Raw genomic sequence first — 18939 nt, 5'->3', positions numbered from 1 at the left:
TTGTTTATGACCCTAAAAGCAAGAAATGTGAATCACTTTTCCAATGAGATTTAATTAAGAAAACATATGTTGGGACATTTACACACAGCATTCACAATGACATCGCAAACAAAGGCAATCGGGGTTTATATGTGTCTTTAGTTTTCAAACAAACATTAACAAAACATTAATAATATTCTGTATTTTCAATGGACAAAACAAACTGTTGCGACACAGACTCGACTGATATGCCCCAAACCGGTTGAAATCCCCAGCTATGCTTTCTGGGTAAAGTGCGCCCCGGTATCCGCCCATATTCGCTTAAAGGAGGCCAACCTGAGCAGCCAGGCCGGACGCTGGATCAAATGGAAAGTTCAATCGATTAATTTGCCCACTTTTTTCGCATGTTCCCGCTTGCTTTTGATACGAGGTAGACCGACTTAAATGCGGGCGTTTCGGTGTGAAATAGGAAATGCAGAGATCGTGTGAAACGGGAGGATTATCAGCTTGACTTATTTGGTCGCTACTTCGGACGCGGAACTCCACTCGCTAAAAGGTAAAACAAACGGATAATATTAATACAAGTGTGTCGCTTTTGGGTCTGTTACAACACTGTACTCCCCGATTTACAACTCGGGACAATGTGTCCGCTGTGTAACCACTGAAAAATATCACGAAAGTGGAAGTATTCATTTTCGTTGGTAGTGCAAACTACGCCCAATTGTTAACCTAACGTCTGGCCCTGCAATGCAGACCTTTGGGCTAGCCTGTCAATGGCGGCTTCAAAGTCTGCACCCTTCCCGTTTGAATGAATGATATTGAGTTTGTCCGGGCTTACGGTGCACACAATGCTGCATTAATGAATTACTCTTCGTAAAGCTCGCTGGGTTAGCTCACACGGGCTAGTTAGCTTACTTTTGTGGCTGTGGACGAGCTCCAATGCTAAGCTAGCTAGCAGCACAGCAGCCTGGTTATTTAAACACAGTGCTCAGAGGGTTTCACACAACCAATCTGGCAACCCTGCGGGCACACAGCAGTGGATTTAAATCAAATTCCTTTCGACTTTTAAGCCTGTTGTAGGTGTTGTTGCCTGCTTGAACACAACGCTGGGATTTTCATTTAAAGGCCCATTTTTACCCTAGCTATTGCACATAGGTGACAAACTGTTACAAAGTAGCCTATTACAAATGTATAGCTGCTAATCAGGGGCGCCTTTCTCCAGAAGTCCTCATCGTGTTAGTGTTTATTTTGGTGTTATTTTGTTTGAGAAGTGTGTAAAATATTGTCAGTAATATATAGCACTGTGCAAAAGTCCTAGGCTACCAAATATGTGTCGTTTTAGCAAAGTTGCAATGAGGATTTATACATGTATTTCTTAGTCTGTTTATTAAGACGTAAACAAAGCATACAGAGAGCATTTACACTGCATTAAAACAACAACAAAAAAAAGACAGAACAAAATGGCTTTTTCAAACTGAAGTCAATATTTAGTGTGAAACATGGAATCATACAACCATAACAAAATATGGCTCAAACAATCACTATTGAGCTTTGGACATGTCTTGAAAGCAACGTGGTGTAGAAGATTAGTATTGTAAATCTCAGCCTTCAGGACATGCTAAGTGGAAAGGGAGGTCGCACTAAATACTTGAAACTTCAGCCTGTTGAAATTGTTTTATTATGAAATATTTGTGTTGTTAATAGTTGACATGTGTCCTGTATGTTCTGGTTGCACTTTAGTAAAGAGACTACTGAGAAATAAATATGTATGATTATTATAGCTCTGCTAAAATAACAAAGTACAATACTTTTGCACAGTATTTTAGTAAATGATATAAGACACGCATGCGTACCAGATAGATGGTGTCAACAATGACCATGACTGGCCCAGTCAGTTTTTTATTTTATTCCCACAGTATCATGACTTCACCACAGTTTGATGCAACAAACTGCAATTTAAAATGTAAATATGTCAAAGTGTTTGAACTCTACTACAGCACAAATGAGCATGAGTTTACTTCTTATTGAACCATAAATAATGGGGACAGGAATTACCAGAGGATACTATTTTGTGCATAGGCTAATGTCTGTTGTTGTTGTTGTTGTTGTTGTTGTTGTTGTATGTTTAGGTCATTTTGTTTGTGCTTTTATGTGGATTTTTTTACACTTGCTGCCACACAAATTGCCCTCTGGGACAATAATAAACCTGAATTGAATATTATCATAATAAATATTATTGCAATATTTAAGGTGCTGCATTATGCTGAGAACTTCAGTAACATGTATTGCAATTTATTACATTTTTATAGCTGCAAATTTTTGTAGTCAAAGCAAAACTTTATCAACAAATATTTTATCTAAAGAGATAACATTTTTAGACTGTTCATCTTACTTCTAATCGACTGAAAAGCAAATGATTTTCTTGTTCTGTCCACAAAAATCTGAATTGTATATATAATATTCCTAATGTAAAAAATAAAATGTATACTTGGTGTCCGTGCATCGATACGATATTACCATGCAAAAATATTGTGATACTATGCTGTATTGATTTTTTTTCTCCCCACCCATGATAAATTAGCTTTATTCCTCCATTAAATCCCAGTTGGTTACCAAAAAGACTTAACAGTTAACACACCTACTTCATTCAAAGGCACTTTCACTGCCTATAAGATGAAAATAGATAGTATTATTACAGGCATGGCAAGCATGTGGCAGACAAGTGTTGCTAAAATGGTCTTTGACAGGTTCGGTAGTCTTATCTGTTCAGGTTAAGATGAGATTGTTTCCTAATAGAAAAAAAATGCATCACTGTATACGTGTTTATCACACACAGTGTTGGGCGTAATGTTCAACATGCAGTAGAGCATTTTAAAGTGTTGAGAACACTAACCAGTGTAGTAAAAATATTCCTTTGTCGGCCAAATACCTATCAAGCCACACTCTCTTTTTGTTTGTCTAGAAAAGGCAATGATATTCAGTGGAACTCCTCCCTGACTGCAGGCTGTACAGAGCTGTGAGCAGTATGCACTGTAGCGTCTGAAAAGGCCAGCTGCCACTATTGATGGGTGCTGCTCCACAAAGCAGTCAGACAGCAGAGAGCCTCCCAGTTGCTTGTCAATTTTGGAGCCTTAATGTAATGTCATAGATTTCTGCCTGGGGTTAGTTTCTGTTGTGTGGCTGCTACTCTGAAAATACCACTGAATGTGTTTCTGATTTCAGGCGTTTGATTACATATACATGATATTCATTTTTATTTCGTTCTTAAATTAGTACCTGATTATTTGTGACGTGAAGCTTATTTTTGTGTAATGAAAACAGTTTTGATTAATGTCATTTTAAAGTAGGGGTTAATCAACATTTGATTCAATTTCCAGGGCTGATTATGATTTAATATGGCAACTTTCCCTGATTTCAGCAGCAGTTTTTCAGTGTTTATATTCCCTTAAATGTATTTGCACATAATCTCTTGTGTGTGAACCATCCTATTATGCTTGTGCTGATTGTAGCTTCTTCTGTAAGCTTGTTGAATACTAAAATGGGCATTTTCTAAATGAACAGCAAAAAAAGCATGATTGTATGAAATCTAATTTTCCAGTGAATCAGTGGCATTATTAAAAGAATAGTGGAGTTTAAATTTATATTCTTTTTTTTTCACATAAGGTGGTATGAGTTACTCATTGAAAGTGATGTTAATTCATCAAAGGTCTGCCAATCCTGAGGATGCAGATTTCCCATCAAGCCGACAGCTTGCCAGACAGAAATGAAAAGCGGCAAATGGAGTTAATTGACAAAATAGTTTTAAGCAACAACCCAGAGTGTAGTCTAGTCAAGTCAATTTTATTTATAAAGCCCATTTTCACAAAAACACGGGTTGCCTCAGTGGGCTTTACAGCATACGACATCCCTCTGCCCTTAGACCCTCACATCACCTAAGGAAAAACTCACGAAAAGCAGAGCTCGATATAGTTTTAACCATCCACAACAGAATGTAACGGCTTTAGTGCAGAAAGGTTAATACATCTGAGATAGGGCTGCAAAAAAAAATTACCATAGACCCCTTTCACAACAGACATTTTGACATGTCATAGAGGGAAAAGCACAGGTGAAATTGGTAACATTAACCATGACTCAGTTCCATTAAGTGTCCCAATAAGCTATTCCAGTGAACCAGCATGCACAATACCAGGACCTCTACCAAGTGGAATGCAGCTATCATTAATGTCCATAAATACGCCCGTGCGTTTCCTACTATGCCAAGCCAAAATATCTGCTCTGAAAGAGGTCTTTTTCCTACAAAATTGTTACTTGTAGCGCAGTCGCAGTATCTGTTAAAATAATGGAAATATGATTTTTTTAAATCTGAAAAACAAATCTCATATAAACTTCTTTTAGAGTGTTGAAAGTGTCTGAGATGAATTGATGCTGCACTAAATGACTGTCTGTGTCTGTGGAAATGTCTGAGTAAAATGTGCTTTTTTGGTCCTGCAGGTGAATCATGACAGAATATAAGCTGGTAGTGGTGGGAGCTGGAGGCGTTGGCAAGAGCGCACTTACCATTCAACTCATCCAGAATCACTTTGTGGATGAATATGACCCCACCATTGAGGTAATGAAACTTAGTGCCGGTGCATTCATGAACATGTATGTGTGACCGTGTTTGCCGTCGATTTCATGTCTGCCTCCATGGTTTCGTGTGTATTTTGGTATGGGGGCAGAACAAGGAGAAACCCCTCTAAAGGAGGAGTTGCAGCAGGTTCTTCTGGTTTAAGTCTTCAAAAGACACCAAACAGGTTTTTAATAACTTTCCACGCATGTCTGCCTGCCTGCTTTCCCAGTGGGGAAACCTGTGCTGAGTAAACATAGTCTCATTATGATTTCAATCCATTATTGATGCGCTTTTGCAGGTTAGAGCCTCACTATAGATTATTTGGATGTGAGATAACATCTGAAACAAAATCTACCCGCTGGATCAGACAGTAATTATTAGTGTTGCATGAGTGTGGCCATCAGTGTGATGAAAAGCAGGAGTGCTTTGTCACAGTGGAAATTAGGACTTGAGGTCTGCTGGAAAATAGAGTGACCTACTACAGCTAGAGTAGGGCAACATCTAAAAGGCAGTCCTGTGGCCTCTTTCAGCAAAATCATGTCAATACAGCAGTGTTACTGCGGGTTTTTAAAAAGTCTTAAAAGGCATTGAATTCATTGATTTAAAAAGTAAGGCCTTAATTGGTGTAAAAATGTCTTAAATTAGTATTTCAGAAGTTTTAAAAATGCTAGGACATGGGAAGTATTATTTTATGAGTCATTTTTTTTACATTGCATTGTAAAATTTCAAAATACACGGTAACATCATTTTTTTTCAATAAAAATCAGAAAAGAACATTCGCCAACAAAAGCCAGGTTTTCGTAGTTCTAACTAATAAACATTTGGGCAAGTTTGTCCTTAACCTTAAAAAAAAAAGTGGATTCTGTTTTTTGGGGGGGGGGGGTTACTGTAAAATTAAGACCTCAATAGTCTTAAATCTTAAGCTGTAGATACAGTCATGTCATGATGTCATGAATAATCATATTACATACTTTCATATATATTTTTTTGTTTTACTACAATTCACTATGCTGAATGTGTTTATGTATAATATCTACATTTATCGTTATTGTGAAATTCATTTTTGTTCTAATCACCACACCGTTATTACAAGTAAGGTTAATTTTTTTTTTTTTTAAGTGTTGAATCTTGGAAAATCATGCATGTCTCTATTACACCATAGATGTTCAAACACAGTTATAGTATAAAGAAAATGGATACGTCTGAAATATGTCATCCAAAACCATCTCTTATTTTTTATTAAGCTGATATTTGGACACTTTGCCCACTTAATCCCATAATTCTGATCGCTCTCTGACTTTTACCACTTCAGGACTCCTACAGAAAGCAGGTAGTGATCGACGGAGAGACGTGTCTGCTGGACATCCTGGACACTGCAGGTCAGGAGGAGTACAGCGCCATGAGGGATCAGTACATGAGGACAGGGGAGGGCTTCCTCTGTGTCTTTGCCATCAACAACACCAAGTCCTTTGAGGACATTCACCACTATAGGTGAGCTAAGCGACTAAAGGTCTGCAAACTTTGGATGCAGTGTTTAAAATACAGTGGAAAGGACTCACGTTTGGCAGCGTCCCCGTGGCTCGAGGGTGTAAGCTGCTGACTATTTCATCACAATGTCTCTGGTTTGAGCCTGGCTGGTAAACCTTTGTTGCATCTCATTCCCCCTCTTCTCTTGCCCTTAATTTCTTGACTACTGTCTACATAATAAAGGCAAATCTGCTAAAAAAAATATATATATTCATACTAGGGCTTTCAAATGATTACATTTTTTGAATCGCTGTTAATTGCTGAATTTTATTGGATAATTGGATGGATATCATCTTTATGATATGTGATTATTCACATTTGTTATTGCATGTTTACAGTTCTATTATTTTGCATTTCAGACAATTTTGTAGTCCATATTAGCAAGGTAAAGCAAGTCTTCCCAGATTGCCCTGATTGGCAGTCAAAGGGCAGCGTTTGCGTCTGCAGTCAGTTTGCACCCATTTAGCAGTGCTGTAGTTCACTTTTTTGAATTAGTGTCATCCTCTGGTCTGTGGAGATCCTTTGGTATGTAGTTGTCTGCTCGTATCAGTCTGATGAGCTGCACCTGTGTGCTCAGCTCATAGGGGGGAGCGATTTCAAGACTGTTTAGGGACCTCAATATTCAGAAATATTCAAATTCAATAGGCAAAAATAACATATTCTTTATGTATGCAAAAGAACTGCATGGGACTAGCATAAAGCGAGCAAGTGTGTAAAGGGGAGACTTATAGGTACACATAGAACCACTTTTCATAAGCTAACATGTAACAGTCATTTAAGAAAACAGGTCATGTTCCAATTTTATATTTTAATATTTCTGCACCCTGTTGTTCATGGCTGACGACCTTTTAATATGTAAAGTTGACCTGTGCACAATTTGAAAGAAAAAATCAAGACACTGTTGTCACTTCTCAATTAATACGTTTTACTAACACCTGTCACAAAATCCGAATAATTTACTTTATAATCTATTAGTTTTTGTTTTTGAACACACAAATTATGTAGGATTTAATATATGTTTGAAAAACGTCCAAATAGTTTGCAGCATGGAGCAAAAGCCAATTTGCCTTATGACCTTATTCAAGCTATTGTTATTCTATTCACTCTGAACAGATTAAAGCTTTTCGACATCACTTGGAATATCTGTTGGAGTATTACCTCAGTTGGATTGAAACCAAATTAAATATTGTATTGTGTCTGTCATTGTTCAGAGAACAGATTAAGCGGGTGAAGGACTCTGAGGACGTCCCCATGGTGTTGGTGGGGAACAAATGTGACCTCCCGTCCCGGACAGTGGACACCAAGCAGGCTCAGGACTTAGCACGCAGCTATGGCATTCCCTTTATCGAGACCTCAGCCAAAACCAGACAGGTGAGTGTCCAGCTGGAGACGGCCACGCCCGCAAGACTCAAATGTCCTTACTTTTCAGTCGATCCCTAAACTGCAGTATTCCACTGCAGCTCTGTAAACCATGTTGAAGGGCGAGGAGCTGCATTTGGTCTCAGGGGCATTGGCTTGATGATCAAAGCAATCCCATAAATTTTACTTTGAAATCAAATTGTTCCAGAGAGATTAAGTTGATAGTAATTTTACAAGCATCCTTGCATAGACTTGATAATCTTGGCACTTGGATCACAAGAAAAGTTTAAGTCTTGAGTCATGCAGTGCTGTTGGTTTGTGTGACATCTAATGGTCTTTTTTTTAAAAATGTTGCTGGGAAATGTCTCGGGCAATGCGCTGCGCATCGTTAAATCCTCTTTGGTTGATTGAATTTTTTATTTATGGGTGATAATGTAATCATTGCATGCTACTTTGTCATGGATATATGAAATTATATCATCATTAGGGCCATCTGCAGAGGATCCTGCATTATAAATAATCAGCAAATCAGTAAATGCGTGTCAAGGAGTGTGCATGAAAGGACAAACTGTTGATAATTACTCAGGGGGGTTAATGATCCTGCTTACTGGTTACTGTGACTGCGTGTTGAAAGATTTGCAGTGGCGCAGTCACATCAAATGGTGTGTGTTGTGAGCATGGCCTTAGGTGGCTGACTGGCTGACATAGTGATCTGTAAACACATCCTTTCCTGGTATCTCTGACCCGGGGTGAATCACGGCTCCTTCTGGTGCGGGGGAAATTAATGACACAATGATTCATTTCTTACAGCTCTGTTCGCCTATTCCCACCTGAGTGTACCGATAATTCACCACTCTCACGGTGCTGCTGCTGTGGGACCAGCAACTGCCTTCTGCATTTAAAGCCTCCCGGTGTTTTCCAAATTTCTGTGATTTCATCTTCTCTGGGAAATCTCCCATTTAAAGTATAATACACAATCAAAATATGCTCCTAATGCATGAGCTTCTTCTGTATATTAGGTTAGACAGTTAAAGTGATACTCCACCCTAATTTTTTTTCTGTCACTCACCCTCTGGAAGCTTAAAAGGTGGCTGGTTAAAAGTTCATAACTTTTTTAGTTCAGTTTGAATGGATTTCAATAAGGAAACTTTCAGGATGAAAATTAAAGAACACTCTTGCACCATAATCCACCTCCTCACTCTCCATGTGTGTGTCCCAAACTATTATTGTTTTGCTAAAATACAGGGAAATACACTGCTCATGTCAGAGGGCACAGAATTAATGCATTTAGCTGCATTTTGGCAAAGGGATTTGTAACATATATTTTTTTGAGGACGCTTTGATACCTTTTTTTTATTTTCTGCCATGAAACCATTGTTATTCTATGTTACCACGGCCACTTTTCATTGAGAGGAAGGAAACAGTGAACCTTTTCAAGCATGCAGGAGGTGAGTGTTTTCAATATAGAGTTTGGCTATAATTCCCCCTTTTTTTGGTCCAGTGTACAGGTTTAAACCGGTTTGATTTTATATAAAGCGACTGAACGGGCATTTGTTATGACACGCTCTGGCACATTAAAAAAATAGCTTACATCAGCAACCTGTGCTGATTCATAGCTCTATATCTAACTTGTATTGCATTAATAATAAGACAACATGAGTGACATAATATTATATTGGTTTATAAACTGACTATTGGAGCCCCTTTGTGTCTGACAGGTGTGAGCCCAACACTGCAACATAAAGGGGATCAATTATCAGTAGAGGTGGAAGGGGTGGGACCAGCACATGTGTTTGTTTACTAAAATGTGTTTTTTTTGGTTGACAAGACAAGACGTGTTTAGTCCCTCATGAAAATTTAAACTGTGCCAATATGACAACATTTTGGTTTATAAGCTGATGAAAGGTTTCTTACTGACTGAGAGCAATGCAGTGCGCTGATTTGAGCTGATAGAGCTAGATAGATAGATAGATAGATAGATAGATAGATAGATAGATAGATAGATAGATAGATACTTACTTTATTAATTCCAAGGGAGTTAAATGAAAATGGTAAATGCACGGCACTTGTAGAGCTCTTTTCTAGACTTCCAATGACTCAAAGCACTTTCACACTACATGTTACATTCACCCATTCACGCACACATTCACACACTGGTTGCCGAGGCTACCATACATGGTGCCACCTGCTACTCAGTTTCCACATTCACACACTGTTTGTGCAGCATCGGGAGCAATATGGGGTTCAGTACCTCGCCCAGGAATAGTTTCACACGGGGACTGGAGGAGCCGGGGATTGAACCGTCAATTAGCAGACGACCTGCTTTACCTCTGAGCCACAGCCATCCACAAACTCAAACTGAGGAATTATCTGTATGATACTGTATGATACCATACTGCACTAGGCAACTTGCTGTTGGCTCTACTGAATGTCATTTTCTGTAAATACAACAATGTGAAACGTGTTTTCTGTTTACCAAGTACAAACATAAGAAGACGGCAAGCAGGGTACTCGCACATCTTTTAAGTTGATGCGTCTCCGGTCTGATCTCGAGTGCACAGCTGATTGGAAGCGGTTTGTTTATGTGACGAAACAGACGTACATATTAAGTGTGGATAGAGAGCTTTAATGCTGTACGACACAACCTGATAATAGTCTGATGCTGTTAGGACACACTGTCATTATGTTCCACTTAGGAGCGGCCTCTGAGCCCATTGCGACACCTAGTCGTAAAATTTGGTATACTCTGAATTTGGCTCTTAATATCAAATCGGTTTAAACATTTTTACACCAGCCTAACCCCCATTGAGCACTCACAGATGCAGTTATGGTGGAGTATCAGTTTATGTCGATAAGGCAGGCCAGACGTTGCAGGTAGATCCACCTCAAAACATCGGCCTGCCTCTCTCCTTTGTCTCTGTAAGCTGTAACACATGCACCCATACAGTGTGTCCTCCTGTATTCCTCAACATTGAGGGAAGTTGTGTCTCATACTGCAGAGAGTGGAGATGCCTTTTACACTCTGGTACGGGAGATCAGGCTGTACCGGCTCAATAAACTCAGCAAGGAAGAAAAGACTCCGCGCTGTGTCAAGCTTAAAAAGTGTGTTGTGATGTGAAAGGGGTAAGTGTATGCAGCCGCGCGCCCAACAGCTCTGTGTGTCTGTGTGTCTGTGTGTCTGTGTCTGTGTGTCTGTGTGTCTGTGTGTGTGTGTGTGTGTGTGTGTGTGTGTGTGTGTGTGTGTGTGTGTGTGTGTTGGTGGGGGATTGTGGAGAAGGCGACGGGAGAGGACGCCTGATGAGAGCTGGTGCTTTATGGTTCTCAAAGCTAACCTGCTGGTTTCTACTGGGCTGTGGTGAAGCTCTAACAGGAGGCTGAAGGAGCTGATGATTTCTTTCCCTTTTCAGTGTCTCTGTGTATCCTGGCTGCATATTATCTGAGGCTGCTTTCACAATGGGTTTGTTTAATTGAGTCTGAACGCGAGTTCGTTGCGAGTTCCATCAGCCAATCATACTGGTTTGCTTTCACACTTTCTACCTTTGTTCTGATCTGGGGAAACGTTGCGTAATTCTTTCCTCATTAAGGTGCAGGCGTTAACTCTAGTTTCCACAAGAGGAGGATGACGATGCACATTTAGATGTATGGAAGTCAAGTGGAGAATAATTGTAAAGTAGGCAGTGTTACAGAACAATTAAAGTAACCATCGGAGCAGGTTGATTAACAAATAAAAAAACAACACCTTTTCTGCGACTACTCTGCTGGATTATCGAGGATTGCATCACTTTAGACTTGTTACACCAGGGAGCTGTTTTATAAGTCCCGTTTTGTGGTCAGATACCTCTGAAACACATCTTTATGAGAAAAGGATTACATTCAAATTGTATACAATTAGAGCTGCAACAGTTACTGTATCAATTAGTTGATTTGTCACTCAACAGGAAAATTAAATGACAACTATTTTGATAAGCAATGTTATGAGACCATTTTTTCCTTACTGATTCTGATACCTGAACCGGCTGAGTACTGATCCGAAAGTATTGCATTACAGTAACATTAAAAGCGGTTTACAATGAATCCTGTATGGATTATTGCTGTCATTGCTGTATGGCAAGGCTCAGGTTAAACCCTTACGTAAAACATCAATGAAAACATACAGAGCATGAAAGCCTTTTCTTACTTTCTTATATCCATTGTAAAATATTGCCATACTGCTGACATTTGTAACGTTCACTGGAAATCAGTTATTCGTCACTGCTTTGAAACAGTAGTTGCTATCGGCTGCTCAACGCAACTTGTTGTGTAGGCTACTGTTTAAGATCAAAAAAGATTTATGGGAAAGCTGCAGTTTTACCCACATGTAAAATACTTCAAAGTGTATTAATAGATTACCTGTTATTGGACTAGTGCATCGACTGGTGTGAATTTAGGCATATCTGGCACGTTTCCTTTACTGTTACTGGTATTGGAACAACTCTACTTTTGATTGTCGAATAGTCGTTTTTGTTTATGTATTTATTTTTAAAAAAAGCCAAACTTCTGCTGGTTTTGTGCTTTTAAATATGACAATCTGATGCTTTTGTTGGTCATATTGGATAATAAAATAAATATTTTGGGATTTTTTCACCTGTTGGTCGGATAAACAATTGAAGACGTCAGCTTGGGCCCGGGGAAATTACACAGGGCATGTTTCACTATTTTCTGACATTAGTAAAACCATTTAATCAATAAAATAATTGGCAGATTAATGAATAATGAAAATAATCATTAGATTCAGCCCTACACACGAGTCATACTACAGTTAGTCAAGAGTCAATCAGACCACCTGAGCTGGTCTGCACTCATATTTAGGAAAAAACGTTCCCGGATTTGGACTAAACTATGAGTGGGAAATTGTACCAATCTGCTGAAATCAACATGAAGAAATGGGTGTGGGCCGGTGAGATCAACATGTGTGATTTAAGGAGATTTTGGTGAATCTGGGACCAAATCATGTGCTGAAATCTTTCCAAGGAGGATGTGGTTCAAGAAACTGAGTGTTTTTGGGTGAGAGTTTCTCTTATGGTCACAAATCCTTTTAGTCTTTCTTCTCTTCTTTCCTGCTGTCTTTGTCACAGCCTGAGGTGACCTCAGGCTATTTCCTCCGCAGTCATCATCACATTTATTGCACTATACAAACTGTTCTGGTACTCATTCACCTGCCTCAGTGTGGCATCAACAGACACTAGCTGCATTTACGTGGAGCCTTTTATTCGCCGATAATAACAACAAGAGCTCAGCAAGAACATAAAAGCCTCATTTTAACACTTCAGTCAGAATAAATTGGCTTGACTTAAATCAAAGCTGTTCACCTGCTGAAGTTGTGTCACTCTTATTTGCTGCTTATGAGTTTTCTATCCTCCTCCCAAGTGCTGCATCTTTCCCGGGGGAACAATCTTTGAATAGTTTAATTTATTAGTTTTTTGGGAGGCAAGACTCGCCTTCTGTTCAATAAAAAAAGGTTAGCAGAATATTCTTTATAAAATTCCTTTTTCTTGAGTACAAACTCACAGGAGTAAACCAGTATTAGAGCCAAGCGCTCGATACAGGTATTGGCAGACTGCACATTTGACCATTGCAGATGTAAACAGGACAAGTTGTTCTGTTGTTTTATTTAGCAGCCATTCAAACACGCTGTGGGAGTTGTGAATTTAATTGGTTACATTCGGAGGGAAAGAAATTGGCTCATGTGACTGCAGCTACTGTCAGTGTTGTTGTCAGTGGGAACACTGCTGACATTTACTGTGAAATACATGACCTTACAGTTATGCTTAACCTGTATGTTATTCAGCCGTATCTCTCACAGCCTGAACTAGATTGAGAAATGTATCTGCACTCTAATGTGTGCCAAGCTGATGTATAAACTTTGTTTAAACTGCTGAAAGATGGACGTTAACACTCTCTTGGAACATCTCTTGGTTTTGAATTGGGGAAAAAAAAGAATTCAAATATAAAATTAAACTATCACAGACATAAAAATGTTTGGAAAATACTCAAGTTTCTTTGGCAGTGGAGCAAGTCAAGGCTACACATCAGTTTGATTGAAAGATTGGAGTGTTGATTAGAATTGAAAGAAAGACTTCACCCACAAAATGACCAGTTATAAATCAGCTAGTTATGCCTCGTTACCTTTAAATCTTTTTGGCACGCCTCCATGTAAAACGGTGAACACTTGGATTGATTTGGCACTAGGGCTGGGCGATATGGCCAAAAATAAAATCTCTGGGGTGGCCTCTAGCTCACCTGCTAGAGTGTGCGACCCATATGCCGAGGCCTTTGCAGCGGCCCGGGTTCAATTCCAGCCTGTGGCCCTTTGCTGCATGTCAACCCCCCCTTTCTCCCACACTTCCTATTATTCTACAGCTGTCCTGTCAACAAAGGGAAAAATCCCCTAAAAATAATCTTAAAAAAAAAAGTAATAAAATCTCTGATTTTTTTCACACTAAACTCGATTAACAGTTTAATCAGGTATTTTTCCTTCTTTAAAACAAACTACATATTACAAAGAAATTACTCAAAAGTTTTGCTTTTGATTTTAGCAGTAAAAATTAAAGGCAAACTGAATTTCCCCTTTTGTGGTTAAAGTGCAAACTTGTCTTTTACACTGAAGCCTGCAGTAATTTCACAAAATATATTTATTTTTAATAGCAGTATGCAGCGCAACTGTATCAGTAACAGCTTTCAGTGTTTGTGCATCACCTGCACAAGTCTGTATTAGTTACACTGAGGGTTTAGTGAACAGCATAACTTCTTCTACAGCTGCCAACAGCCCACCATCACTCCAGGTTAGAGAATGGATGAAATCAAATCAAAGCAAGGCAGTTAGTCTGGGGCACCAGGCCCCCAAATCACTAAATCCGCCCCTGATAAGAAGGAGCGCAGCAGAGAGCAGCTGGATGAGGGGTCTGTCACTGCTGCTCTCAGTCTGCTCTGATGGATCCATCGATTTATCATTTTTATTTCATAAACACAAAACAAAAACTAATTTTGTGATTTTCAGTATTAACTCTGTAACCAGCTGTTGGATGTTCCGTCAAATGTCCCTCTTTCCTATATTGGGGCGGACGTGACCCCCGGTCCTCTGTGGAGGACGTTTCGGCCTGGCGGGGGGGGGGGGGGTCTCTAGTCTCGTTAACATTGTAGGGAAACACTGCAGCTTTGCAGCGGGTCGCTGTCCTGTCATAATGGACACAGCGGGAAAATGCTTCCACTAATGTCGGCTGCGTTTTACTGGCTGTTTGTGGGCTGACGCGATCTCGTGCATCTCAGAGTGAGACACATTGTCCCCCTGGGCTGCTGCCTCTGTTTGACATGTTGAAACAAAGTGGTTGCGCTGCTGCATTTGGTTGCAACAGCCTTTAAATAAATTTTGCAGGACTGTGGTTTGTTCCAGATCTAATGCTGCAAAACCGAAACCAGTTCCAAGTGAATGACCAGACTCTCTTTAGGGGAACCGATGGCGGAGGCAAAAATGGAGATTTGAAATTTTAAAAATCGCCCTGAACCACAAATTCAAATTAATCTATAAAAGCAATTTATCGCCAAGTTTCACAACTGCAAAATTATACAAAAACATTTTGTTTTCTCACTCTCACACAATCCAAGTCTCATTTATCCAGTCATATGTTTGAGTACTTACCAAACACTTATTAATAACTAATTATTTTTTGCTAAAAACATTTATAGCTAAAAAAAAAAACCCCACAAAAACAAACAAACAAACAAAAAATGTTTTTCTGGCTTTGAAAAGAGCATAGATAAGTTTCACTTTCATACACTACAATACATGTGTTTGGGAAGTAGTGAGCATATGACTGGATAAATAAGACTTGGATTATACTGGACAAGTTGTGTGAGAGTTTTTAAACAAATGTTTTTAAATATTTTTCACTTTTCCTAAATTTAGTCCCCAATCAATCAATAGATCAACATGGTTGCCATCATCACTGGGAGCATGCGGGTAAAGTTACAGCAGTGTACTGGTCTCAAGGTATAACAAATTGAGTTATCGTACCTCATACATTTACTTATCTGTAGTATTAAATAAAGTCAGCTGGATGGAGAATCTCACTTTAATTTGAGTTATTTTCAAAATGGACACGTTTTACACATACTGACATTTAAGAACATGGTTTCAAGTTTAAATTATACTAATAAAACGCTCATAAATCCCTGAAAAATCCCCTCTGTTTTCATTCAACTGATATTGATAATTATTCTGAAATAATAATGAAATTCCTATTCCATAATAATGTGGAAACTGCTTTTTTTTAGACTTATACCATAAAAAGCTCATACTGTTGCAACCCTACACAAAAAAAAAACAAAGTTTACTTCATGATTTAAAGGTAACAGTCGTGTCTCATTGATATACATGTTGTCGGTGAAGTTTTCCTTTCATTTGTCCAAATTATCTATAATAGAGTAGAATTATCCTTTAAATTCATTAGCCTTTAAAAAATCACCAGAATCACAGAACATTATCAAATCTTCTGAAAGTTTTCAGGCTGTATAATCTGTGTCTATCCTATTTTTTTTATGCTGCACATCATTGGTGTTCTGGTATGAATATAATAACCTGCTGATAATAATGTATTCTTTTTATTATTTTTTTTACCAGGGCGTGGATGATGCCTTCTACACATTAGTGCGAGAAATCCGGAAGCATAAGGAGAAGATGAGCAAGGAGGGCAAAAAGAAGAAAAAGAAGTCCAAGACAAAGTGTACACTTATGTGAATATTCACCCATTTTCAAGACAGACTAAACAAAAGAACTATGTTGAACAGTTAAGTAATACATTTTGTACATTACACTAAATTATTAGCCTCTTTCTCAATACCCACCATACTGAATACTAAACCTGACCCGTTTTTTCTGCCTTTCTATTATTTTCTACTTGGACACCAATAAGCTTTATTTTCAGTTTAGTGCCAGTTGCCCACGTGTGTTGGTCCAACAGCCTGTTTGATTTTATAGGATGATGTTGTTGATTTGGATTTTTTTTTTAAATATATAATTCAGGCCTGTGAGCTAATTACATCACAAATTATTCATTACCTTCTTAAGAGTTGTTGTTCCCCTCCCTTTGCTTAAAAGGTCATGACCTGCAAGAGTTCTGTAATGCCCTTTTAAGTTTGGGATGCCAAAGAATGAATTTTCATCCCAATTCTCGGAGACAAAAACAGATTTGAAGAAAGGACCAACATTTAGTCAGATGAGATCCAAATGTCCCAGCCACTGTGTAATTTCCCCATTTCTAAAGACCTCTAGATATGACTTAGTTATGTCACTGATATAAGTATGCATGCGAACTCCTACTCTTCTCCGAATGTTTTAACACCCTAATTAGCTGTTAATTAATTTGCAATTTGTCAATGCTTTGTACTGTGTGGGGAGTGATTTCTTGCCTACATGAGATGTTTTTTTTTTTCCCTTTTTTGCATGCATTGTGTCCTAGATGACATGGGTATTGCAAACTGCCTCTGGTTTGATACATTTAGAAGCAGGGAGGAACTCTGACCCAAGTGGACATCACAGTCTTGTTTTCAGGTTCACATAAAGTAATCATTACTCCATTTTTTGTGAGAAATAAATCAGCCATTTTCGCTCGATAAAAGACAAATTCAGAGATCCAGAATTTTACCTGTTTAGTGATGATAAAACGAGGCTAGCAGCCAGGTTTCGTGTCGGCCAGAGTCATTTTATGTTGCTGGGATCCATGCCTCGTCACAAGCTTATGTGGAACAGCTTGTTTGATCTTATTGGTCACATATTTCCTGTTTAAAGGCTTGACTGCAGGATTGTTTGTGTTTATCCTGACAATAATCATTTCATTGCTACAGTTCGAGTTCTCTTGCCAGTAGTTTCCTGATTATGGCGTCACATTTAAACAGCGTGAGGACCGTTTATCAGCTTATTATCCGATGTTTGTCAGGTTTTAAATTTTAGGATTCACGATGCTCCGGTAGCTGGCCACAGAGGTGTCATGCCTTACATAGTTTCCTAAGCTGTTGACTTTTTTTGCTTGTGACTGGCTAGAAAGCAGAGTGCATCTTTTAAGCAGCTTTCAGGAATATTTCTCTTGGTGTGGTGTCGCAGAGGTTGTTAAAAATGTTGTCCAAATGGATTTCCAGATTCTTCCTTTAGTGGAGCTTTTGTAAGAGTTTTGGGATTAATTTCCTAAAGTGTTGAAACTGTTTGTTGGCGCTGCCTTTCAACAGAAATGATTGTCCAGCAAAGCAATTTCTCATTTTCTCTTACAAAGCTCGTGTATCGTGGTGATGTAACTGGAACTGATGTTTGTAAATGAGGCTGTAATTGCCATAAAATTGGTTTTAGAGAAAATTGTCTGAATTTAAACATTTTTTAAAAAAAAAAGTCCTTGTTTCTTACCCGGGTCAACCCGTATTTCACCTCTTCCATGGTATTTACAAGCTGTTCCCCTGGGGATTTATATTTGCCTTTTATGTTTGCATTAGGTGCTACATTTAGACGGTAGAAAGAGCCGAGACAACATTTACTTGGTCCCATGTGTGCTCAAGAAATACACAAAATGCTGTTCTAGGGAAGCGATGTAATCGACACAGAAAATCCAGACATGACACATTTTGCTCTCCGAATTAACGAATTTTGACCCAGTTTGTTATTACCTCTTTTTTTCATGAAGTAGTTAATAACTGTTAATGCAATTTTAATTATGGATCCCTCTTGTTAACAGAACTGTTTCAAAAGTAGTTTTACTGAAATGTTTGAAATGTTCCTCTTCCTTTTATTGCGTGCCAACAGCTGATTTCTGAAATGTATCATTTATACCTGGATCATATTTTAACAACCTTTGTATAGTTGTGATACTGAAAGGTGCATATTTTGTAAATTGTGCTTCATTTCGTTGGTGTGTCTAAATGAATGTTGCTTTAATGGAGTTTTCACTCCGCTCTGTGTATGTGATTAGAGAGTGTGACTGGGTCCAGGTCTAGGGAAGTGAATGAATGACCACTTTACAACACACCTGTTGTGGGCAGTGTAGAGTGGTGATCTGATCTCAAATGAGTCTATTTTTTGCCATGAATCTCACCACTCCTATTTAATGTGTAATAAAGAACAAAGTAAAGAGGAAGTTTACTTTGCCTTTCTTTAATTTTAAAAATGTCTTTTAATTCCAAACACTACATACTTAAATTTGCTTATTGCACATGTATGTTTGCGCCAGCTGTTGGGGGACATGTTAACAATTATTATACTAATATACAGTATCAAACATATGCATTCACATTTTAAAGGAGTTGTGTGTTTTCATTGTTTCTGCAATTATATCTGAAGATCATATTGGTTTTGCCCAGCAGGAGGCACTGTTCACTCATTTTGGCACATTTTGACTCTTGGAAGATCATAAAAATCTATGAAGGGGCCTTTCTACCAGCTGCCTGCA

The 18939-nt window shown here is 38.6% G+C and overlaps 1 protein-coding gene across 3 annotated transcripts; it reads left to right on the top strand.

Moving 5' to 3' along the window:
• The first annotated feature begins 285 nt into the window (after positions 1-285).
• Positions 286-18627, top strand: kras (v-Ki-ras2 Kirsten rat sarcoma viral oncogene homolog). Of its 3 annotated transcripts, XM_042495416.1 has the most exons (6): positions 286-535; positions 4471-4588; positions 5901-6079; positions 7327-7486; positions 10474-10597; positions 16131-16262. In XM_042495416.1, exons 2-5 carry the CDS (start codon positions 4478-4480, stop codon positions 10585-10587), a joined length of 564 nt encoding a protein of 187 aa, XP_042351350.1. In that variant the 5' UTR covers positions 286-535; positions 4471-4477; the 3' UTR covers positions 10588-10597; positions 16131-16262. The 3 variants fall into 3 exon arrangements, with proteins under 3 accessions (XP_042351350.1, XP_042351351.1, XP_042351349.1); XM_042495417.1 differs by lacking the exons at positions 10474-10597; positions 16131-16262 and adding an exon at positions 8285-9644; XM_042495415.1 differs by lacking the exon at positions 10474-10597 and having other exon boundaries at positions 289-535; positions 16131-18627.
• The last annotated feature ends 312 nt before the right edge of the window (positions 18628-18939 follow it).

This window comes from Plectropomus leopardus, chromosome 11 (assembly GCF_008729295.1).
Source record: "Plectropomus leopardus isolate mb chromosome 11, YSFRI_Pleo_2.0, whole genome shotgun sequence".
Taxonomy (NCBI): domain Eukaryota; kingdom Metazoa; phylum Chordata; class Actinopteri; order Perciformes; family Serranidae; genus Plectropomus; species Plectropomus leopardus.
The sequence above is the reverse complement of the archived record's forward strand: the minus strand, read 5'-3'. Positions and strand labels throughout refer to the sequence as shown.

Bases quoted from the DNA above. Each gene is read 5' to 3' on its own strand.
- kras (XM_042495415.1), top strand. From the start codon at position 4,478: ATGACAGAATATAAGCTGGTAGTGGTGGGAGCTGGAGGCGTTGGCAAG. The intron at 6,080-7,326 runs GTGAGCTAAGCG...GTCATTGTTCAG, and splicing joins GAGGACATTCACCACTATAG to AGAACAGATTAAGCGGGTGA. The intron at 7,487-16,130 runs GTGAGTGTCCAG...TTTTTTTACCAG, and splicing joins CCTCAGCCAAAACCAGACAG to GGCGTGGATGATGCCTTCTA.